This window comes from Nerophis ophidion, linkage group LG25 (assembly GCF_033978795.1).
Source record: "Nerophis ophidion isolate RoL-2023_Sa linkage group LG25, RoL_Noph_v1.0, whole genome shotgun sequence".
Classification (NCBI taxonomy): domain Eukaryota; kingdom Metazoa; phylum Chordata; class Actinopteri; order Syngnathiformes; family Syngnathidae; genus Nerophis; species Nerophis ophidion.
Genome location: NC_084635.1, coordinates 39,725,570 through 39,751,486, shown reverse-complemented (window position 1 = coordinate 39,751,486; position 25,917 = coordinate 39,725,570). Strand labels below are relative to the sequence as shown.

The following is a 25,917-nucleotide window of genomic DNA, read 5'->3' as shown; positions in this document are numbered from 1 at the left end:
GATACAGGTAGTCCTGCAAAGTGTGTATTTGTGTGATATACAAGCAGTCCTGCGGCGTGTTTACTTGTGTGCGATATCATGTGTGATACAGTGCTGCAGCGTGTTTACTTGTGTGTGATATCATGTGCGATACAGATAGTCCTGCAAAGTGTTTGTGTGATATACAAGCAGTCCTGCGGCGTGTTTACTTGTGTGTGATATCATGTATGATAAAAGTGCTGCAGCATGTTTACTTGTGTGCAATATCATGTGCGATACAAGCAGTCCTGCAGCCTGATTACTTGTGTGTGGTATCATGTGCAATACAAGCAGTCCTGCAGAGTTTACTTGTGTGTGACATCATGTGCGATACAAGCAGTCCTGCAGTGTTTACTTGTGTGTGATATCATGTGCGATACAGGTAGTCCTGCAAAGTGTTTGTGTGATATACAAGCAGTCCTGCGGCGTGTTTACTTGTGTGCGATATCATGTGTGATACAGTGCTGCAGCGTGTTTACTTGTGTGCAATATGTGCAATACAAGCAGTCCTTCAGCCTGATTACTTGTGTGATATCATGTGCAATACAAGCAGTCCTGCAGCCTGATTACTTGTGTGTGATATCATGTGCAATACAAGCAGTCCTGCAGAGTGTTTACTTGTGTGTGATATAATTTGCGATACAAGCAGTCCTGCAGAATGTTTACTAGTGTGTAATATGTGCAATACAGGTAGTCCTGCACAGTGTTTTTGTGCCATACAAGCAGTTATGCGGCGTGTTTACTTGTGTGCGATATCATGTGTGATACAGTCCTGCAGCGTTTACTTGTGTGCAATATCATGTGCGATACAAGCAGTCCTGCAGACTGATTACTTGTGTGTGATATCATGTGCGGTACAAGCAGTCCTGCAACCTGATTACTTGCGTGTGATATCATGTGCGATACAAGAAGTCCGGCAGCCTGATTACTTGTGTGTGATATCATGTGCGATACAAGCAGTCCTGCAGCCTGGTTACTTGTGTGTGATATCATGTGCAATACAAGCAGTCCTGCAGCCTGATTACTTGTGTGTGATATCATGTGCGATACAAGCAGCCCTGCAGTGTTTACTTGTGTGTGATATAATTTGCGATACAAGCAGTCCTGCAGCATGTATACTTGGGTGTGATATCATGTGCGATACAGGTAGTCCTGCAAAGTGTTTATTTGTGTGATATACAAGCAGTCCTGCGGCGTGTTTACTTGTGTGCGATATCATGTGTGATACAGTCCGGCAGTGTGTTTACTTGTGTGTGATATCATGTGCGATACAAGCAGTTCTGCAGAGTGTTTACTTGTGTGCAATACCATGTGCGATACAAGCAGTCCTGCAGCATGTTTACTTGTGTGCGATACAAGCAGTCCTGCAGCATGTTTACTTGTGTGCGATATCAAGTGTGATACAGTCCTGCAGCATGTTTATTTGTGTGCAATATCATGTACAATACAAGCAGACCTGCAGAGTTTACTTGTGTGTGATATCATGTGCGATACAATAAGTCCTACAGAGTGTTTACTTGTGTGTGATATCGTGTTCGATACAAGCAGTCCTGCAGCGTGTTTAATTGTGTGTGATACATGCAGTCCTGCAGCATGTTTACTTTTGTGCAATATCATGTGTTACCAGCAGTCCTGCAGAGGGTTTGTGTATGATACCACGTGTGATACAAGTGTCCTGCAGAGTGTTTGTGTGCAATATCATGAGCGATATAAGCAGTCCTGCAGCGTGTTTACTTGTGTGCAATATCATGTGCGATACCTGCAATCCTGCAGAGTGGTCACTTGTGTGTGATATCATGTGCAACACAAACAGTTCTGCAGCGTGTTTGTGTGTGATATCATGTGCGATGGAAGCAAAGTGTTTATTTGTGCAAAGCTGGACAGAAATCTAAAATGTCCTCCAATAAAACAATTCCTACCATTTTACTAAAGTAATTTACGAAAAGGTAAACATGCTCGGCTTTAGGCTACTAAGAGCGAGCAGCTACACAACGGCTAAGCACACAAGCGAGACAATACATATTTGTAGCAAGATGGCACAAAGATGAAAGAGTGACTCACCTGCCCGTCTTTGGCGTAGCAGACAGAGTTGGACTGAGTGTATTTGACAGCAATGGTGGCCACAGTCAGATCTCGCAGGGCGGCCTCAGACAGCTGCTGAGCACATGTAGTCTTTATCTTCATGTGTCAGCAGGGAACAATCACACATCCTACTCACGCTGCCCTCGGAGACAACATTAGTGAAGAAGTCCTTATTGATGATGCCGCTGTTCCTCTTTTGTTGGAGGTAAAGGCCAAACAAGACTCGCACTTCTGTGTCCTCAGGCTCGTATTTAGGGTCCATCTTTAAGAAGCACATACAAATATATTCAACCACAACATTCAACAGGGAGCAGACCTGAAACTGCTCCAGGCACCTTTTATTTTAACTGTTTATGACAGAGTGCGGCAGCTTTTTATGAGCCCCCTCCCCTTGGAAACAGTTGCAGCCATGTGATCAGGAAATGCCCAAATAAATGAGGAGGCGTGGAGCTCCCTCCTCAGAGCATGGTGGGAGGCTGCAGCTGAGTGTGCAGTCCCAGACGTTTCTCCTCATGAGCTAAATTGAATCCTGTCTCTGTTTGATTCCTTTGCTTCTTGTCTTGTCTAATAGATGTCATCGGTGTTTGAACCTGACACTGTACAAACGTTTCCATTAACAAACCCCGTTGAAGAACCAATTAGGTTCGAAAAACGAGGTTCCGCTGTTTTGTTAATGTAGCAATATTTTTGTTGTTTCTGTCCATGTTTGCAGATGTATTGAATACATCCTTGCACACTAGATGACTTTGAGGGCAAAGAACAAATAATTTAGTAGTACATAGTAGTTTTTACTTTTTTAAAGTTACTGTTTACTATTGACTTTGTTTTGGTCAAGCAATTATATCTACTAAAAGAAAACTAGTTTCAATATTGTGTTGTTATTGCTAAACTATTGTCAGGAGAACTCACCATAAATACATGACAAATGTACAGTTAATACATGCGTGTCATACATAAACATCATGTTTTTAAAATACAGTGAAAGTGTACTTCTGTGGAAAGAAACTTCATATTTACATTCAAGTTCAAAAGACGGCTTGAAAATAACACTGAGAAGTACGTAGTACACCTTTAAACCCGACTCTAAAAAGAAGTGGATTGTGCAAATTGAAAGGAGCCCTAATTAAGCCCAAATCAAAGAAAAGATCTTCATTAAAAGTCTCCTCTGTCATGTAATAATCAGAGGTGGGTAGTGTAGCCAGAAATTGTAATCAAGAGTACTGTTACTTTAGAGATGTATTACTCAAGTAAAAGTAAGGAGTAGTCACCCAAATATTTACTTGAGTAAAAGTAATAAGTATGTTGTGAAAAAACTACTTAGGTACTGAGTAACTGATGAGTAACCTGTTCCTTTAATGATGACGGCAACAAGTAATGCACAAAAACATAAGAATAGCAATGAACAAATTAAAAGCCAGGAATATCTCTTAAGCAACTAAAACAATTATATATATTAAATAATATATATTTGGTTTTACACTGTATTGGAAAAAAAAATGAAAATTTATTTTACCTTTGCAACCTCATTTGCACTTTGTTTTATTTTATACATATATAATTTTTTTTTGCATTCTATTTTAGTTACTGTGAATTTACAAACCCCTGACGTTGTTTTGTAATGTTTTTGTACTTACTTTGATTATTATTTTCAAATTTAGAAATAAAGGTTTATAAAAAATTTAAAAAATGCAGTTAATCATCTGACCGCCTGGCTCTGTTTGATTGGTGAAACGGAGTCAAACGTCACCTGTGACTGCATTTGATTGGTGAAACGCAGGCATGTGATAGATCCTACTTTGAAAGTCTGTCTGACAAATCAGTAGCGAGTATTGAGCTGAATGTAGATAAATGGAGCAGAGTAAAAGTAGCGTTTCTTCTCTATAAATATACTCAAGTAAAAGTATGTTGCATTAAAATGACTCTTAGAAGTACAATTGATCCCAAAAGTTACTCAAGTAGATGTAACGTAGTAAATGTAGCGTGTTACTACCCATCTCTGGTAATACCTGTAATTATTGGAACAGATACTGTGATGTAATAATTCATTGATATTAGAAGAGATAAATGCAGAGTGCCAACGTGAATATCAAGAAGAGAACCTGAAGCACGCAGTAGTTTCCATTTTTCTTTTTGGAGAGAATTGCGAGGGCCTCCTGCTCGTAGCCAGGTGCGATGATGCCGTCAGACACCTGTCGGTGACAAACAATCAGGAGTGGAACAAACTGATTTTGTTTTTGGGTTTTAAAAATGACATTTTTAAAGAAATAAAATATCAAGAAATAAGTCCTTTTCAAGTGCTTTTACCTCTCTTGCTATGATCTTGGCGGTGGGAACGTCGCACACGTCGGACAAAGCGATGAAGTCGCCGAAAGACGACATCCTGTCGGAACCTGGGAAGACAAAAGGTTGGATGCGACGGAAAAAAAAAAAAAACTGGAAAAGTTGAGGGTTGGACTCCGACCCCTTGCTCGGGCGTAGGCGGTGGCCAGCGGGCTGAGGTCTGCCAGCATGTCCTGCACCATGCACACCTTGGCCTGCTCTTCGGTCAGAGGAACTCCCACTGCAGCTCCTTCACATCAAATACATAAAGTAAATTCATGCAACTGAGAAGTGAGACGGTTAGACAAGGCAGCAGCTCACACATTCTCATAATTTCTGTAACATCCAGTACAAAATTACAGCCATCTTGAAAAAAGGTACAATTTTTTTTCCCCCACTACAGCATTCCGTGTCGGTCGCTGGTACACAATATATCTCTTCAGCTTAACTTTTCAAACTGTCTTTTTTGGCCAAGTAATCCAGTTTTTGTCCTTCTTTCCCAGCATCTAACCGGTTGTGTTTTGTTTGTTTTCTTTAGTGCAATGATCAAGCCCCCGCCCACAACACTCGCGGCGTGGGCTTATGAAAGGAGCGCCACGAGTTTCATGATCCATCAAATAACGTGACAGAAATGGACGACATGAATACGACAGAAAATATTTCTGTTAAAATTGCAAACTTTGTGTAAATATCTTGACAAACCACTAAAAGTATACACAAAGCAAACTATAAACTGCTAGGAAAGAATATACAACAATTCTCAAAAAAAGAGGAGAAATTTAATCTTGGAGAAAAATGCAACTTAAAATATTTGTATGCACGTACAACACTTAAGACCTTCAGTATATCTGTAGGTTGAATTAAATTATGGAACGGATTAAGCAAAGCAATCAAAGGATGTACTAATATGATCCACTTCAAGAAACTCTTCAAACTTAAGTGTTTACAGCGTACAAAGAAGAAGAACCATGATAAACATTCTGAATTTATTTCATCCTATTTCTAGATAATCTTACTCATCTCGCTATATGAACTTCACAGAATATAATTTATTTATTTTTATTGTGATTACTTATGGAGTAAATTAGCCACTGCTATGTAAAAGTACATGTTGAAAAGAGAAACTATAAGATGTGATGTATCATGTTGTATGCTTGCATGTTCCAAATAAATTCAAACTCAAATATGAGATGATTAGATATGTAAAGAAGGTGAGGCAGCAGCTCACACATTCTCATACTTTCTGTAACACCAAAGAAGAAATGTCAGCCTTCTTGAAAAATGTTTCAACTAATCTACGTGAAAGAGCCCAGAATTGTTTTTATTCAAATGTTGACAGTATTTCAGCAGGAAACCTTACAATAAAGTGTTATAAAAGTGTATAAAATGGAGTAGATGAGTTAGTGATGTAGAGAAATTTCCTATTTTGACCAATTTTCTCAGCAGATGTTCTATACTTAGAAATAAAATGTTGATGTTCCTCTTAGACAGCTAATAGAAGGTGTTTTTTGATTATCAATTAAACACAACATTAAGTCACTACTGGTCACACCTTTCCTACAAAAAAATGTTAAAATAACTTGTCCAGATGTTTACTGACTTATAATATTCATATTTAATAACTTTTACTGCTAATGAATATCACTTCCTTGACTACTAATAATTGGTATCAGTACCTAACACTGAAAAAAAACAAATGGGTGGATCTCTAGCGTAAAGTTGACGGTGTGTTTGCGAGCTGTTTCGGTCTTTGATGTCTGGTAATTTGTTGTGTTCTAAAAAGTGTTAACAGTGTAAGTAATGTATTGTACTTATTACACACCAGCTGTTTGACTGTAACATACATCTTTGTTGTAGTTTTTATTACACAGTGTTGAAATTGCCGTGTAAAGCCGCTAATGTTACGAAGTAGCACATGCGTCTTCATCTTACCAGCGGGGCTCACGTGCTTAAAGGAAGCGGCGGCGGCCATGTTGAGGGCGCTCTTAAGCTCTCTGACCAACTGCCAGGCGTTCAGGGCGTCACAAAGGTTGATGAAACCAGGAGACCCGTTGACCACTGAGGGAGAACAACAGGAAAAGTATCATAAAGTATCAGTCATGTTTCTTTTGCCAAACAATTTCATTGAGTTGGCACGCCATGTGTACATTTGGACCGCCATGAAGACATTTGCTGCAACTGCCTTCAAATGTTTACAATACAGCTGTACAATCAAATAGGGCTGGGTGAGAGACATAGAGATACATATGTAGTGAAGTGAATTATATTTATATAGCGCTTTTCTCAAGTGACTCAAAGTGCTTTACATTGTGAAACCCAATATCTAAGTTAAAATTTTTTTTTTTTTAAGCAGTGTGGGTGGCAGTGGGAGCAGGCAGGTAAAGTGTCTTGCCCAAGGACACAACGGCAGTGACTAGGATGGCAGAAGCGGGGATTGAACCTGCAACCCTGAAGTTGCTGGCACAGCCGCTCTACAAACCGAGCTTTACCGCCCCTTTGGGTTCCCGGGGTGTACGGTTGCAAAGCTGAAACTTAAAGGAATTGATAGAAGGGCACCACCAGGTGTGGAGCCTGAGGCTTAATTTGACTCAACACGGGGAACCTTACCTGGCCCGGACACGGAAAGGATTGACAAATTGATGGCTTGACAGCAGTTATGGCAACCCTAAACACTCCATTGACGTGGGCGGACCGCAGTCTAAATGGTCCACCCTAAACGACGTGGGCGGGCCACCCTAGACAACGTGGGCGGACCACACTCTAAATGGTCCACCCTGAATGACGTAGGCGGACTGCACTAGACTTGATACATATATAGCAGTTATGGCTACCCTTAATTGAGCTGGAGACTCAATTGACGTGGGCGGACTGCACTAGGCGACGTGGGTGGGCCACCATCTAAATGGTCCACCCTAAATGACATGGGCGGATCACCCTAGACCAATGGTTCTCAACCTCTTTTCAGTGTTGTACCCCCTGTGAACATTTTTTTAATTCAAGTACCCCCTAATTAGAGCAAAGCACTTTTGGTTGAAAAAAAGAGATAAAAAAGTAAAAAACAGCATTATGTCATCAGTTTCTGATTTATTAAATTGTATAACAGTGCAAAATATTGCTCATTTGTAGTGGTCTTTCTTGAACTATTTGGAAAAAAAGATAGAAAAATAACTAAAAACTTGTTGAAAAATAAACAAGTGAATAAAGATTTCTACACATAGAAGTAATGATAAACATAAAGTGCCCTCTTTGGGGATTGTAATAGAGATCCATCTGGATTCATCAACTTAATTATAAACATTTCTTCACAAAAAAGAAATCTTTGACATCAATATTTATGGAACATGTCCACAAAAAAAATCTAGCTGTCAACACTGACAGTGTGTATTCTTGTATTTCTTTTCACAGTTTATGAACTTAAATATTTTGTTGAAGTATTATTCAATAATTATATTTATAAAGGATTTTTGAATTGTTGCTATTTTTAGAATAGTTTAAAAAAATCTCCCGTACCCTTTGTCATACCTTCAAGTACCCCCAGGGGTACACGTACCCCCAATTGAGAGCCACTGCCCAAGACAACATGGGCGGACCACCCCCAGACGACATGGGTGGACCACCCTCTAAATGACATGGGCGGATTACCCTAGACAATATGGGCAGACTACACTAGACGACGTGGACGGACCACCCCCGGACGACGTGGATGAACCATCCTCTAAATGGTCCACCCTCGGCTACGTGGGCGGCCTGCGCTAGATTTGATACATGTATAGCAGTTATGGCTACCCTTAAGACTCAATTGACCTTGAGTCTCAATTGACGTGGGCGGGCCACTCCCGACGACGTGGGCAGACCACCCTCTAAATGGTCCACTCTAAGTGATGTGGTCGGACCCTTCCCCGGACAATGTGGGCGGGCCCACTAGACTTGATTTGTTGGTAGATGAGTGTAAAGTCCTCCAGAGAATGCCAAAGAGTTGACCGTTGCGTACCAGGGGTCACAGCAGACGCAATATTTGCTGTGGGAGCAACAATCCTGACATGATCCAGACCAACCACAAGTAGATTGCAGTCCTGTGTGAAGTGAGCAAGCACCTGTAAGAGGGAGTCCGGAGCCCAGAGTGTAGATCTGGGCTGGTGCCTGGTGAGGGTTCATGCCGTAGCGCAGGGGCAGCTGTACAAGGCCTCGGCCATACTGACCACGGAAGAAGTGCGCTATGGCCTGGTCGTACTGGGCTGTGTGGGTGAACGCCTGAACAACCACAGTCAGAAAAATTATTCTTGTATGACAGCAATGAAAGTTGAACTTGATGCTCATTTCTGCAAGTAAACACAAGGGATGGTCACATGGGGTCAAAGGTCAAACAATCAGACTTTTTCATTTAACCAATCCCATCCATGCTAACAACGTAAAGGAGCACATGAGCAGCGGCCATCTTTGTTCATGTCAACATTGTCGAAAAGATGAACTGGATAATTGAGTTTCATAACCTGATAATTAACAGGTCATACTAGGCTTAATCAAATACCTTCCACCTATGAATCCATTTTAGGACTGACTGCATATGTGGAATATGGTTTATAGCAGTGTTTCTTAACCATAGGGCCCATTGTTGGGCGGGCCGCCCCAAAATGTGTTTCTCAGCTGTGGTCCGTATGGGCCAGTTGTAATATACTTTTCCACCACTTGTGGCAGTAATGACAACATCAAACGATATCCATAGAAAGGTTTCCTTAAGCGCAAAAGTTACGACTAAAGTGGTGAAGCTGTATTTTTATTTTCACTTTGATTTTAGTGACGGTTGATTTAAAAACATTTATTATCAATTTAGTTTATTTATTTTAGCACAACATAATTGTACGTAAACGTATTTTTCCATCGGTTATTCATGAGTTCCTTTTATGCAATGAATTTGGTTAGTTCTTTTTTCCCCTGTAATCAGCCTGTAAATCTGTAGATGTAAATCATAACTATAATTATTTTAAACTCACTTTTGCATCTCTGCTACAGCGTCTATTGCCATACATTATGCAAATGAGGTGATGAGGTCACCGCCAATAGCTACATTCCTGGCGGAGAATTTTGGCAACACTGATTTAGAGGTTTAGAACCCCGGTTAATGCTACAGGTACATTTACAACATGCATACATTTGCAATATGTCCAGTTTCTCATTACAACATGTCCGAAAAGGAGTAGGAAGAAGCAGAGCTTATTTAATCCCACCTCTTTTCCACTTCACGGCAATTAAATAAATGATAAATGGGTTGTACTTGTATAGCGCTTTTCTACCTTCAAGGTACTCAAAGCACTTTGACACTACTTCCACATTTACCCATTCACACACAGATGGAGGGAGCTGCCATGTAAGGCGCTAACCAGCAACCATCAGGAGCAAGGGTGAAGTGTCTTGCTCAGGACATAACGAACTGACGAGGTTGGTACTATGTGGGGATTGAACCAGGGACCCTCGGGTTGCGCATGGCCACTCTCCCACGCCGTCCGATTATATATATATATATATATATATATATATATATATATATATATATATATATATATATATATATATATATATATATATATATATATATATATATATATATATATATATATATATATATATATATATATATATATATATATATATATATATATATATATATATATATATATATATATATATATATATATACACACACATACACACATACACACACACACATTTAAAAATATGATATATAAACTTAGTTCAATCCCATTGCTCCTCTGGACACTGAGGAGAACTCAGACACACTAATTTGTCAAAATGAGCAGGTTAGCATGACAGCGTCCACAATCTCATTTTGTGTGAGCATGAATGAGGCTGACAGTAATGAATTACTGACACGTTTGTTCACTTCCTGTTGTCAATTAGTCCACAGTTTAAGTCAGTAAATAATAAAGATCAAGTGTTGTATGTGCATAAAAGTGTTTTAAATTTCAATGTGGTTGTACATTTTTAGTTAGCAGCATTTTAAGTAATAGTAGCTGTTTGTAAACACAGCAAATCATTTAATTTAATGTTTACTGATTTAATACATAGTGTTCAAAGTACCAAGTATCTGTATGGACTACTACAATACTAGTATGGTGAATGAATGAATGAATGAATGACAACCCTACAGTGATGATGGCTGCACCTCACCTCTTAAAAGTCGGGTGGAGACCTAAATGAGGACCAGCGGTAAAGAAATGGGATTAAAAACAACAATATTTCTCACTTTGAGAGCCAGAGTCCTGCGTGTGCCCAGGCTGGTATCCTGGTCTCCTGAGGACTCCATCTCCTTGGTGACCAGGGAATAATCAGCGGGGTCACACACCACCGTGACCCGTGCGTGATTCTTAGCTGCAGCCCTCAGCAAAGTTACACCACCTTGGTAAATAAATAAAAAAATTAAAAACGTTATGAATTTGAATGTGGCGATAGAAATTGTGTTGTGTATCGTCACAGCTCACCGATGTCAATCTGCTCCACAGCATCTTCCACTTGCACATCTGGCTTGGAGACTGTCTTGACAAAAGGGTAGAGGTTGCACACAACCACCCTGAAAAGAAGCAGGCAGCATAAAACCATGTTCTTACCAACACAAAACTACTAGGTCTAAACTATGGAAGTAACAATATAAATATTTCATATTGTGGTAGAAATGTCGGGGATTTAACCCGGGGCCTCATCCTGTTCATGACGCCCATTTTATGTGGTGGAAAAGTCCGAATCTTAAACAGGAACAATAGAGTTTGTTACAACAGTTTTAATTACTCACAATCAGATAGTACAAAGTTGGATTGAATCGATATGAATTACAGTGTCTCATGAGACGAAAGATGGTGAACCCCCGTGAAAAGAATTAATAAGAGCGCATACCAGGCTTGTTCTTCCCTTCTTATTTATACACTCCATGATGGCCTGAATTGTAACATAACAACTTGAATAACTGTCCAATGTTCAGGGTGACTTGACCTCTTATGTCGTATCCCTCCCAATGCATTCAGTTTAGAAGTAACCCTAGGACAGAAATTTTCCACTCAAGCCACAACACCACCCTGGGCTCAGATCCCATCCCGTTCGCATTTGAACCGATACGGTACAAATTTTCAATACTTTGGAGTATGTTATTAAATATTAATTGTTTTTGATAACAACAACTGCTGTCCAGTTGTTATATCTTGTTTTATTATCACATGTCGGAGTCTCATTTACGGTTGCCAGTCAGATGGCAGAAGAGATCATACTCGCCAACCTTGAGACCTCCGATTTCGGGAAGTGGGGGGCGTGGTTGGGGGCGTGGTTAAGAGTGGAGGAGTTAATTTACAGCTAGAATTCACCAAGTCAAGTATTTCATATATATAAGAAATACTTTACTTTCAGTGAATTCTAGCTATATATATATATATATATATATAAATACTTGAATTTCAGTGTTCATTTATTTACACATATACACACACATAACACTCAACTACGCATTGTTGAGTTAAGGGTTGAATTGTCCATCTTTGTTCTATTCTCTGTCACTATTTTTCTAACCATATGCATGCACACTAGATGGCAGTATTGTCCTGTTTAAAAGTGCCACAACATTGCTGTTTACGGCAGACGAAAACGGGACTGCTGTTGTGTTGTTACCGCGAAGGGAGGACGTTAATGAAACTGCCTAACAATAAACGGACATGAGAAACCAAGAACTCGCCCTCGATCATTCTACAGTTATAACGTCATTGGGCAGACACGCTGTTTATATTGTGGGAAAGCTGACGTGAAAAAAAACCAGACTGTCCTCACTCAGGTCTGCATGAAGCTGGAGGGGGCGTGGCCTCCAGCGCCGCCTGAATTTCGTAGATTTTCAGGAGAACATTTGTCCCGGGAGTTTTTCGGGAGAGTTGCTGAATTTCGGGAGTCTACCGGAAAATCCGGAAGGGTTGGCAAGTATGGAAGAGATCGACCGATTATTGGTGCCGATACACTGTATCGGTCTCTTTTTTTTATTGGGATCAGCTTTTATTTTTCCTCAACTACATCATTAGATACAATGTACACACTTAGGATGCAGTAATCAGTATGTGTAAAAATGACCAACTAGTGAAGTGGATAGTAATAACCACTGCTCAAGTCCTGCTTAAGAAAAGTTACCATTTTTTTCCCTGCTACAGCACTTTGTTTAGGTCGCTTGTATACAATATATCTCTTTTGCTGAACTTTTCAAACGGTCTTTTATTTGCCGGGTAATCCGGTTTTTGTCCTTCTTGTCTGCCATCTTACCGGTACTGTTGTGTTTGTTTTTGCTAGTGCAACGATCAAGCCTTTGTCCACAACACTCGCGGTGCGGGCACATTAAAAGGAGCGCCACCAGTTTCATGATCAATCACATAACGTGACAGAGATGGATGGACATGAAGACAAAAGATTTCTCTGTTAAAAATGCAAACTTTGTGTAAATATCTTGACAAATACGAGATGATTATATCAGCAAAGAAGAGCAGGCAGCAGCTCACACATTCTCATACTTTCTGTAACATCCAGGAAGAAATGACGATGGTCAGCCATCTTGAAAAATGTCTCAACTATAATTTGCGTGAAAGAGCCCAGAATTGTTTTCAAGTCAATGTTGACAATATTTCAGGAGGAAACCTTACAATGTATTAAAATCCATAAAGTGTTATAAAAGTGTACAAAATAGAGTAGATGAGTTATTTTGATGTAGAGAAATGTCATATTTTGACCAATTTTCCCAGCAGATGTTCGATATTTAGAAATAAAATGTCGATGCTCCTCTTAGACACACCTAATAAAACACAACATCAAACATTGTCACCACTGGTCCCACCATTCCTAAAAATAATGTTAAAAAACAACTTAAAGTTTTTTCCAGATGTTTACTGATATATAATATTCATGTTTCATAACTTTTACTGCTAATTAATATCACCTTCAAATATCACTCATCGTCCTCCTTGACTACTAATGACTGGTATCATTATCGGACCTGGAAAAACCGTATTGGTCGATCTATAGCGTACAGTTTGTGGTGTGCTGGCTAGTCAGATCAGTCTTTGATGTCTAGCCTTTTGTTGTCCCCTAAAAAGTGTAAATACTGTAAGTATTGTTCTTATTAGGCAACCACAGTTGTGGTTTTCATTACCAATATTGGACGTAAAATTGCTAACTCTGATCAGTAGCGTGTCAATAGCAAAGCTAACGTATATTAGCATCAAACTATTACATTTTTGGAGAATCATTTGAGTCAAGTGCTTTGTTGGTATTGAAAAATGTAACTCTACCTAGAGGTAGTTTGCCCGAGTACGCTCTCAGTGCTGCTGCAGTGACGTCACCCGCAACTCAGGTACCGTAATATGGCATAGTTGAATTTTATGTAAATCGCTAGGATTTGGTCAGTGCAAAAAAAGAACCGGATTTGGTACCATGACCATCCCTATTAGGAGTAGCACAACTAATCAAGGTGAAGATTTGTATTGTTTTCCGTGGACTTGTCACTGATCAGGTGGTTTGAGCATCTTCTTTAGTGACGTGGGAGAAGACGACACCCTGGGGTTCATTTGCAATTGGGAGTGTCCAACATGTTTGCAGTTCAGGCAGAAACTGGACCCTCACAGGTCCAGGGGAAATGGCGCACTTTTGCGTGAACCAGTTGGAATGTGGGATAATTTGTTCGAATAATTATGTGTAAGTTATCACACAACTCTTATGCTTAAAGGCAGTTGATATAGTTATTATCAATTGTGCTGATGTTGTACTTTTCTATCGGTGCAAAAGGCACAACTTGTAATTTTCCATTGCGAGTTGTCTCGTATCAGCATTTTGTTTCCAGACCCTGCCTGCTGACGGCCGAGGACAGACATCGAGTACCTCAACGCAGATAAAATAGCGACATGGTAAAATCACGAGTGTCAGCACATTTTCATTCTGAATAATCACATATTGAGTCTACTGGGGCTGCTTGCATTACCCCTTCCTTCAGAAGCAGCCCCAGTGACGTGAAGGGACCTCCCGAATAAATAGAGGAGCACGTGGGACTGTACCTTAGAGCTTAGAGTGAAACTGTAACAGAGTGTACAGCCCAATATGTCTCTCCTCAAAATTCAACCCTGTCTCTGCCTGATTTCTTCTTCTTGTTTGGTGTTTGAACCTGAGAATTGGGAGTTTCCAACACTAAGACTGTGTGCAGTTCAGCCAGAAACTGGACCCTCACAGGTCCTTGGGAAATGGCGCACTTTTGCGTGAACCAGTTGGAATGTGGGACAATTAAAGACACGGGCAGAAAGCCCAACAGGAGAAGAAGATCATGTTTACATTTACTTGGATTTGCCTTTTTCCTCATTTGTGTGCTTTTAAGTAACAATGATTGTGTTTACGTCCTGTGCTGCTCTTCACTCGTCAATGTTAAATTGCTGCACCTTCGCTCTGACATTCCGCCAAAATAAAAGCCTCTGTGTTTGCTTCAGCGACCTTGAGACGGTGAAAGAAGTGGACACGTTGTGAGTGGAAGGCAGCACGAGCGTGAGCGGCACACAATGAACACACACTTGCTGGAAGTCCAGGTAAAGTGTGAAGTTAGGAACGTAACCATTAAAAAAGATTTCATATCACAGTTATTTAAGGGTGTAACGGTACGTGTATTTGTACTGAACTGTTTCGGTAAGGGGGTTTCGGTTTGGTGCGGATGTGAACCGAACAAGTTTCCAGAAGGACATGTTAAGTAGCGAAAACAATACTCAAAATTCCGGACATTTGAGGCATTTAAGAAACTGCCCTGACAGCCCCGCAAGAGAGGACATATCCGGTGAAAAGACGACGTGTGGTCAGTCTATCCTAGCCCAATCGCTGCTAGCACCGGACATGTCCTCTTTTACCAGCATGCTAGCAGCAACAGGGCTAGGATAGACTGACCATACGTCCTCTTTTCACCGGATATGTCCTCTTTTGCGGGGCTGTCAGGGCAGTTTCTTAAATGCCTCAAATGTCCGGCATTTTGAGTGATGGTTGCGTGTATTCAAAATGTACGTTCAGGGTTAAGAAGGGGTTAAAAACAAAACATATTGTTCGCGCAACAACAGCATTGTTGAGGGAGGGGCAGAGAGCGAGAGGGTTATGATGAACACGCATGAGTCGCCAGCCTCTGCTTTTTATCCATAGATTTATTCGATTTAATTTTTCATTATCTATAGCAAGGGTGTCAAAAATGTGCACCGGAGGCCATTTGCGGCCCACAGCTAATGTTTTAAAGGCCCACGGCAGATTTTAAAAATACTATTAAAATAAACAAAAACATAGAAGTGAAATAAAAAAGTTTGAAGTTTAAATGTCAGTTGCAATGTTGACTAATAAAACAAAGCGTTTTTTTTTCTTTCAAACTGTCATTGCTCAAAACATAATATTGAATCAAAATCAATGTTATTATGAATTATTGACCTATCCAAGGTTCCCATTACCTCACATCAAATATTCCCCCAAGAAAAATATTTTGGTGGAAGAGTTTGCAAATTTGGTAAATAACCCAAAAAAATATATTTTGTTGTTTGGCTTACTGTACCAAAAATGAACCGAACCGTGACCTCTAAACCGAGGTACATACCGAACCGAAATTTTTGTGTACCGTGTACAGTTATTATATTTTATTTATTTATTTAAAAAAAATAAAAGAAATCACATATTTTTTGCAACGCGAACAGCCACTAAAAAGATTGGATTTGACAAACAAATGTGAATGTGTTTTAGATTGTGGTTTGATTCTGACTGAAGAAAGACGTTTTCATGTTAGCATTTGAGCTAGCGAGCTGGTGGTGCCTGTAAGTCTGTGATTTTATCAAAGTGCAGTCATTACATCATTTTAATTTAAATCACGATATTAACTGTGAATAATTTTACGGCTGCTATCGTTACATCACTTGTTAAGTTCACGTTGAAGTTAAAGTTAGTGTCATCCCTGCTGTAGTGTGACCAATGTGCGTGACGTGTCGGTGAGTAACTTTGTTGCAAAACATTCCATCCTCCTGTGTTCAATTCAGGATTAGGAATAAAATGAACATCAGTGGCTAGTCGACTTTAAAAAGTGTGACGTAGTGCAACCGTTACCAAGTTTGCATGTTGCTCGATCAATAAGCTCTCAGTTTTTGTTCTCCTTAAGTGAAGTCTGCTGCCGACTGACGTGATCACTCATTTATTGAGTGAACACAAAGCAGAGTCACAAGACCACCTCGTGGAAGCAATCATCAAACCCTCGTGCTTCCTGCTCACACTTTCACAAGTTATCTAACCCTTCCAGATCTACTTTGCTGCAGGGGTGTACAAACTTTTTCTACTGATAAATTAACGCAAAACTAACAATGCAACCCCAAAAGGGACAAGCGGTGGGGAGTAGATGGATGGAATACAATATTACATTTTTTTTTAAACCTTTAGAGCTCCCCTCAACTTTGGTCCTGGATACCCAGAATAACTCCGCCATAAAGATGTTAAAAATAAGTAATTAATAGATGTATACTTTATTTTGCCAACAATTAAATATCAAGATTAATTTCTGGTCGGTCGATATAAAGTTTAAAACATATTTGTTTTAGTTTTATGCCTTTTTTGTCAAAGAAAACCCTATTTTGTATGGTTAAAACACAAACTACGCAATAGTTTCCCCCCCAAAAAAATTTAAAGTGGGAATATTTGATGTTAAGTAATTAAGCCTTAAATAGGTCAACAATTCATGACGTTATTATCTTTTGAACATTTTTTTTAAAAATCCCCCTAAAACTCTAAATGAAAAATCATGCATTTCAACATTTAAATACCCAGATCGACTTCAGATCCATCCATCGATTACGAGTATTTACTATTTAAAAATTGTTTGTTTTATGCCATTTTTCAAAAATAAACCTTTTTTATGTCAGGGGTGCCCATTATGTGGATCTAGCTACTGGTCGATCACCAGCCAGGTATTACAAAAAAAATAGTCCTAAAAATTGCCGATCATCAATCTTCACAAAGACGTGACTTTGGTCACTTGATTGACATTGACAACACCCGAGGGTCTTGTGGTTGAAACTGGCTGCTGCCAGATCATTATTAAGAAAAAATGACCGACAGGAAGGCGAAAAACTTTTTATTTCAACAGACTCTCGCACCGTACCTGCCGTCAAAAGCTGCATAGTTCCTGTCTTCACAATAAAAGCGCTGCTCCATCCTGCATGCACTTACAAAATAAGACTCAGCAAGCTAGCGCACACAAGCTACGGATTTTTCCACCAACGTATTTCTTGTAAATTGTATAAAAAGGAGTATGGAAGCTGGACAAACAAAAACCAAGCACTTTCATTCGGTATTGGACAGAAAGAAGGACTTTTTTATCCTCAATTTGAAAATGTGGAGGTTATCATCACTACTGTCTGATTCCAATCAATGCAAGTCATCACAATCACACCAACTTACTGTATATTCTTGTCTTCATGAAAGAAAGGAATGTTAAACATGCTTGTGTTATCATTAAACACCTTCAACTCGTTAACAAAAACGGAAAAAGAAACACACGCACACGTTTTTCTTTGTGTGCTATGGCTATGAGGTTTTTTTTTTCCTTAGTCTCTGTCTGGACATCACTCTAGGGCAGGCGTGCCCACACTTTTTCTGCAGGCAAGCTACTATTCAATTGACCAAGTCGAAGGAATCTACCTCATTCATATATGTCATTTATATTTAATAATTTATGAAAGAGACGTTTTTGTTAACACGTTAAAAGGTGTTTAATGATAACACAAGCATGTTTTACGCATATAGATTCCTTTGTTTAATGAAGACAAGAATACAAGTTGGTGCATTACCTGATTCTGATGACTTGCATTGATTGGAATCAGACAGTAGTGCTGATGATGTCCACATTTTCAAATGGAGGGGAAAACAAGTCCTCTTTTCTGTCCAATACCACATGAAAGTGGTTCGTTTTTGGCATCTTATTTGTCCAGCTTCCATACTCGTTTTTATACATTTTGCAAGAAATACATTGCCTGCAAACTCCGTAGCTTGCTATCTTGTGCACGCTAGCTTTTTGAGACTTTTTTTTTTTGTTAGTGCAGGCAGGATGAAGCAGGGCTTTTATTGTGAAGACAGCAGCTGTGCAGTCCCTGTGTAGGGTTTTGACAGCAGGTACGGCCCAAGAGTCTGTTGAAATAAAAAGTGTTTCTGTCCGTCCGGTCAGTGATTTTTTTCTTAATAATGAGCTCGCAGCAGCCAGCGTCATTTCAGAAGACCCTCGAGTGCCGTGAATGTCAATCAAGTGACGTCGTTGTAACAATTGATGATCACAAATGTTTAGGTTTATTTTTTTAATGCTTGGTTTGCGATCGACTGGCAGACCCTCCACGATCGACCGGTAACTCGCGATCAACGTAATGGGCACCCCTGCTCTAGGGTGTCTAGCGTTAGACTGAATTTTTTTTTTTTTTTTACTCACCCCCCTCCTACCCTTTCCCCAAATTTTACCTTTCTCCTACCTTTTTGAGTGGCACTAATGTGGCGACCCTCTGCGATCCTGTCTGGTCTCCCTGTAATGTATGTCTGCTCTTAGCGAGACTACGCACAATTTGGATTCTTGTATGTCTTTTACATGGTGAGAATTGACTATAAAGGCATACCATACTAATAGAAATAAATGAGCTAGATCACCTCGACTTGGTCATTTAAATAGTAGCTGGCATGCTGAAGGTGTGGGCACCGCTGCTTTAAAGAGTTATTCTGTTACTAGAGTCAACATGGCCACTTTTTCTTGTTGCATTTCATCAGTTTGCTTTTTTAATCCCCTTTTTAAAATGGTATTTTTAAGGCCGAAAAAAATAAATAAACCACGGGCCGCACCTGGACACCCCTGCTTTAGCAGGTTCCAAACAGAGGACGTCAAGGTTGACTGTGCTCTCACCTGACCAGGTTGTAGCCCAGCTTGCTCATGTCTGCGGCGTCGCCGGAGGTCTTCCTAGCCAGGATGCCTCCATGGACGGCAGGATGGAGCGTCTTCACGCGGCCTCCCAGCATCTCTGGGTGTCCGGTCAACTCTGACACGTCTCTGACAAAACACACCATGGTGCAGGAAGTCAAACAATACAATATAAACACACTTTACAGCAACGTTTTTCCAAACTTTTTGGAGCCAAGGCACATACATGTATACACACACGTCCATATACATGTATACACACACACACACACACACACACACACACACACACACACAATGTACATATCCATGTATACACACCACATACATGTACATATCCATGTATATCAGGGGCGTCCAAACTTTTTCCACTGAGGGCCACACAGAAAAATTAAAACATGCGGGGGCCGTTTTGATATTTTTCATTTTCAAACCATAACAAAATATATGGATTTTACCTTTAGGACTCCCAGGGACCATACAGGGTCTCCATCATTAACGTGAAAAAAATAAGTAAAATTATTATTTAAATGTTTTATGTAACGCTTACAGTAAATCTCTATATCAACTTCAGGTTGATGTAAAGTTAAAAAAAAAAGGTTTTGTGCCTTTTCAGTCAAAGACAAGTTTGTTTTTTTATAGTAAAACTGAAATATGCAGTATTTCCCCCATTGCCCAAAACATTCAGAAAGCAATGTTTGATCTGAAGTAATTGGAGCCCTAAAAAGATCAATAGTGCAGGACACCATTGATTTCAATGTATTATTATTTCTGAGTAATGACAGTGAAAAAATAAATAAAATCACACTAAATATATTTGGGTTTCAAAAGGTCCCCCACTCATAAAGTGAGACATTTTTATTATTATTTGTTTTACTTTCAACACTTAAGTTACAAGATCAACTTCAGATATATCTATCGATTTTACGTTTGAACTATTATTTTGTTGGTTTTTTGCTCTTTTGTCAAAGAAAACACTGTTTTTATATGGCAACCACACAGTATATGCACATATTTTCCACATAAAACATTACAAAGTGAAATATTTGAAGTAATTGGAGCCTTAAATAGGTCAATAATTCATTACATATATATAAAGTTTAAAAAAAGCAAAATTTTTTTTTTTTTTTTTTTAAGCGTTGGCAATAAGAGCAAAATAAAGAAAAACTAAAGAAAAACAAACAGCCTGCATGGCAGCTTTGTGGCAACATCGCAACTTTTCCCCATTAGATTTCACCTCATTCTACTTTTTTAGTGTTTTTTATTTTTATTTTTGCAATAGCATTTCCAGAATGTGTGGCGGGCCACTAAACAATTAGCTACGGGCCGCAAATGGCCCCCGGGCCGCACTTTGAACACCCCTGATGTTTACACACAATATACATATCCATGTATACACACAATATACATATGCATGTATACACACAATATCCATGTACATATCCATGTACGCACACAATATACATGCACATATCAATATATCCATGTACGCACACAATATACATGCACATATCAATATATCCATGTACGCACACAATATACATGCACATATCAATATATACACCCAACATACGTGTACATATACATGTATACATCCAAGTACATATACATGTATACACCAACATACATGTACATATGCATGTATACACCCAACATACATGTACATATACATGTATATACACAATATACATTAATGTGTACATGTATACACACAATATACATGCACATACACATCTATACACAGAATATAGATGTATATGTATTAGGGCTGGGTGATAAAACTAACAATATATATCGCGATAGACATGTGATCGATATCAATAGAAAATGGGGTCGATAGAACGTTCGATAATTTCACTGAGTTCTGTTAGAAAAAAATAGTAAGAAACGCAGAGCTGGAACCGCACGGCATTCTGGGGGGTATAGGCAAAGGAAGGGTATTAGCCTCTCGACCTATCACGGCCGAGCCTGAACGGCAAGGCATTCTTGGAAATGCTAATAGGAAAAAAAAAAGCAACGATTGATTGATACTTTTATTAGTAGATTGCACAGTTCAGTACATATTCCGTACAATTGACCACTAAATGGTAACATCCGAATAAGTTTTTCAACTTGTTTAAGTCGGGGTCCACGTTAATCAACGAAACGGGAATATGAGTGCGGCAGCACGAGAGGAAATTGTAAATAAAAAAGGAAACGTCACGTCACCAGTTTGGCAGTATTTTGGATTTTTTAAGTCCGATACGAATCAGAGTAATACTGTCTGCAAGCTTTGCAAGGTCGTCGTCCCGACCAAGTCTTGGAACACGACAAACTTATTTTACCACCTGAGCCGCTCTCACCCACTGGAGTATAGCAGCAAGCAGCCACAACATCAGCCGGTGCAAGTGGAACAGCACCGAAGCGGCAACAACAGACCACCAACAATACAAAACGTTATAAAGAAATAAGGGATGCAGTGATGTATCAATTAGCGAAGGACATGCTACCGCTCAGTATAGTTGAGAAGTCTGGGTAAGCATTTATTTAATGTCAATATTTGCACATCGATCAGTATTTCAATTAATTTGACTGTTTTTCTGAATGCTGACCTTGTTCTAAAGGTTATATCTAAAATAAAATTATTTAAACTCAGCCTTTTTTCTCCTGGTCTTTATCTGGAATAGTTTTTTTTATCAATAATTATCGATATTGACTGATATGAAACACTTATATCGTGATACATTTTTTAGTCATATCGCCCAGCCCTAATATGTATACACACAGAATATATATGTATATGTATACACACAATATAGATTTATGTGTATATACACAGAATATAGCTGTATATGTATACACACAAAATATATATGTATACACAAAATATAGATTTATGTGTATATACACAGAATATAGACGTATATGTATACAACCAATATACATGTACATATACATGTATCAGAATCATCTTTATTTGTCCGTTCCAACATGTAAAAGACACAACAGAACTGAAATTACATTTTCGGCACAGTCCCGCTGAGAGCAGACATAAGTTACCGTGGGGGGGAGGACACACAAGACGAGACCGCCGATGGATCAGCCGGTTACATCGCTTCTTATATATACACAATATACATGAATGTGTACATGTATACACACAGAATATAGATATGTGTATACATTGTGACGTACCTGACAGCCAGTCCATGTATACACACAATATATACATACACAAAATATAGATGTATATGTATAGATTGTGACGTACCTGACAGCCAGTCCAGCATCACGCAATATACATGCACATACACAGAATATAGATGTATATGTATACACACAGAATATAGGATATAGATGTATATGAACTCTCGCGGCTGTGTTGGAGCCACTTTGGTTTGAACTTTCACAGTATCATGTTAGACCCGCTCGACATCCATTGCTTTCGGTCCCCTAGAGGGGGGAGGGGTTGCCCACATCTGAGGTCCTCTCCAAGGTTTCTCATAGTCAGAATTGTCACTGGCGTCCCACTGGATGTGAATTCTCCCTGCCCACTGGGTGTGAGTTTTCCTTGCCCTTTTGTGGGTTCTTCCGAGGATGTTGTAGTCGTAATGATTTGCGCAGTCCTTTGAGACATTTGTGATTTGGGGCTATATAAATAAACATTGATTGATTGATTGATATGTACAGATTGTGACGTACCTGACAGCCAGTCCATGTACACACACAATATACATGTACATACACACAATATAGATGTATATGCAGAGGTGGGTTGTAACGCGCTACATTTACTCCGTTACATTTACTTGAGTAACTTTTGGGATAAATTGTACTTATACAAGTAGTTTTTATGCAACATACTTTTACTTTTACTTGAGTATATTTATAGAGAAGAAACGCTACTTTTACTCCGTTCCATTTATCTACATTCAGCTCGCTACTTTTTTTTATCGATCTATTAATGTTTGTTTTGGTTTATGACAGAGCTTCAAAGTAGAATCTACGCATGCCTGCGTTTCACCAATCACATGCAGTCACTGGTGACGTTGGACCAATCAAACAGAGCCAGGCGGTCACATGACACGACTTAAACAAGTTGAAAAACGTATTGGGGCGTTACCATTTAGTGGTCAATTTTACGGAATATGTACTGTACTGTGCAATCTACTAATAAAAGTTTCAATCAATCAAAAGTGTAAAGGAAAAAAGACACTTTATTTCAACCGTACTTCCCGTCAAAAGCCTAAAGACGGATCGCACAGTTCCTGTCTTCACAATAAAAGTGCTGCTCCGTCGCGCCTGCGCTAACAAAATAAGAGTCTCCGAAAGCCAGCGCAAACAAGCTAGCAAACTACGGAGTTTTCCGCCAATGTATTTCTTGTAAAGTGTATAAAAACGAATATGGAAGCTGGACAGATAAGATGCCAAAAACCAACGACTTTCATGTGGTATTAGACAGAAAAGAGGAACTTTTTTTCTCCTCCATTTGAAAACGTGGACGTCTGATTCCAATCATTGCAAGTCATCAGAATCAGGTAATACACCAACTTATATTCTTGTCTTCATGAAAGATAGGAATCTATATGTTAAACATGCATGTATATTCATTAAAACACCTTCAATATGTGAACAAAAACGGCAAAATAAATACATATAAATGATATACTGTATATATAAATGTATGTATATATATATATATATATATATATATATGATTTGTGTGTGTATGTATGATATGTGTGTGTATGTATGATATGTGTGTGTATAAATGATATGTGTGTGTATGTATATATGAGGTAGATCACCTCGACGTGGTCATTTACTAAGTAATTGATAAACGTTGAAAAACTTGTTGGGGTGTTACCATTTAGTGGTCAATTGTACGGAATATGTACTGTACTACAATCTACTAATACAAGTTTTAATCAATCAATCAATCAAATCAATGAATGCCTACTGAGGCTATGGTGCTGTTAAGTTATTGTGGCTCAATGTGCCATTTTTTTATTTTATTTTAATGTACTATTATTTAATGTATATAATTGTTTTAGTTGCTTAAGAGATATTCCTGGCTCTGAATTTGCTCATTGCTATTTTTATGTTTTTGTGCATTATTTGTTGCCGTAATCAGGTTACTCATCAGTTACTCAGTACTTGTGTAGTTTTTTCACAACATACTTTTTACTTTTACTCAAGTAAATATTTGGGTGACTACTCCTTACTTTTACTTGAGTAATACATCTCTAAAGTAACAGTACTCTTACTTCAGTACACTTTCTGGCTACTCTACCCACCTCTGTGTATATGTATACACACAGAATATAGAATATAGATGTATATGTATAGATTGTGACGTACCTGACAGCCAGTCCAGCATCACGCAGAACTTTGGCGGTCCCTCCTGAAGCTACGAGACTCAAACCAACGCCCAGCAGCTTCTGGGCAAACTCCAGCAGCCCACTTTTGTCTGACACGCTGAGCAGAGCTGCAATGGACGCAACAAAACACTAATGTCACTCTTTCTTCAGCCGGTGTATAAAAATAGCACCACGATGCTAATCATGCTAGCTGAAGAGTTAGCTCCCGCCACGTCCCGTAGCTACGACATAAGTTGCTCTTGAATGAAACTTGGAGGAGGAAACTTACCGAGTTCTGCAGAGGCCATGTTGGCAGGAACAATGTCGTCTTGGAGAAGTAAAGTGGAAGGTTAGAGGAGCGAGCAAGGAGATAATTGTGACAAACTGACTCGAATCCTCCACTTTTCAACGCTTCTTCTTCATGTGCTCGCTAAGCCCCGCCCCGCGCCGTCGGCCCGCCCCCAAACTTCACACGAGCGTACCCAACCCCCCCTACGTCATAGTTACATTCAGGAAGTGCTTAGATTGATCACGTCAACGGAAAAATACAAAAATTAAATTAAATTGAAAAAAAAAATGAATAAAAATGATTAATCACGTGAATGGAAGTAAAAATATTGCTAGCTTAAATACTTTAAAATGTACTCCTTTGTAAACTAGAGGTGACCACATTCTACTCAGTAGCGTTACTTTATTTAGAGCAGGGGTGTCCAAACTTTTTCACTGAGGGCCACACACTGAAAAATCAATGCAAGCTGGGGCCATTTTGATAGTTTTTATTTTTAAAAACCAATACTATATGTGTATAAAAATAAACGTATAAGGCTTGATCCCGGGGACACCAAAAGGTTTTGGTCAAAAAAATATTTAAAATGTGTCATTATTCAGTATTATTATTATTATAGGCTTTAATCTTTAGATCAACATTAGGACTATGTGTCAATATAACATTTAAAAAAAATTAAGTTGTATGCTCTTTTTGTCAAAGAAAACCTTTTTTTTTTTTAAAAAAACTCAAAATACCGTATTTCCTTGAATTGCCGCCGGGGTGCTAATTAACTTAAAACCTCTTCTCACTCCTGCACTTACCAAAAGCATGCGGTAAAAGTAAGCATGCGCTAATTATTTTAAAACCTATTCTCACTCCGGCACTTACCAAAGGCATGCGTTAAAATAAGCATGCGCTAA

At 39.0% G+C, this 25,917-nt stretch overlaps 1 protein-coding gene across 2 annotated transcripts in view; it reads right to left on the bottom strand.

Annotated features, from left to right (window-relative positions):
- Window positions 1–25,190, bottom strand: part of atic (5-aminoimidazole-4-carboxamide ribonucleotide formyltransferase/IMP cyclohydrolase) — a 28,469-nt gene extending 3,279 nt beyond the window's left edge. The window contains exons 1-12 of one of the 2 annotated variants that reach the window (XM_061887196.1): window positions 25,019–25,190; window positions 24,731–24,857; window positions 19,376–19,519; window positions 10,917–11,005; window positions 10,682–10,833; window positions 8,514–8,670; window positions 6,352–6,477; window positions 4,562–4,669; window positions 4,405–4,490; window positions 4,200–4,289; window positions 2,237–2,362; window positions 2,080–2,175 (exon numbers count right to left, since the gene is read on the bottom strand). In XM_061887196.1, the coding sequence (XP_061743180.1) occupies window positions 2,080–2,175; window positions 2,237–2,362; window positions 4,200–4,289; window positions 4,405–4,490; window positions 4,562–4,669; window positions 6,352–6,477; window positions 8,514–8,670; window positions 10,682–10,833; window positions 10,917–11,005; window positions 19,376–19,519; window positions 24,731–24,857; window positions 25,019–25,037 (1,320 nt within the window). In that variant the 5' untranslated portion in view covers window positions 25,038–25,190. The remainder of the gene's footprint in view (window positions 1–2,079; window positions 2,176–2,236; window positions 2,363–4,199; window positions 4,290–4,404; window positions 4,491–4,561; window positions 4,670–6,351; window positions 6,478–8,513; window positions 8,671–10,681; window positions 10,834–10,916; window positions 11,006–19,375; window positions 19,520–24,730; window positions 24,858–25,018) is intronic. The other variant, XM_061887197.1, reaches the window with a different exon arrangement.
- Between the last annotated feature and the right edge of the window lie 727 nt (window positions 25,191–25,917).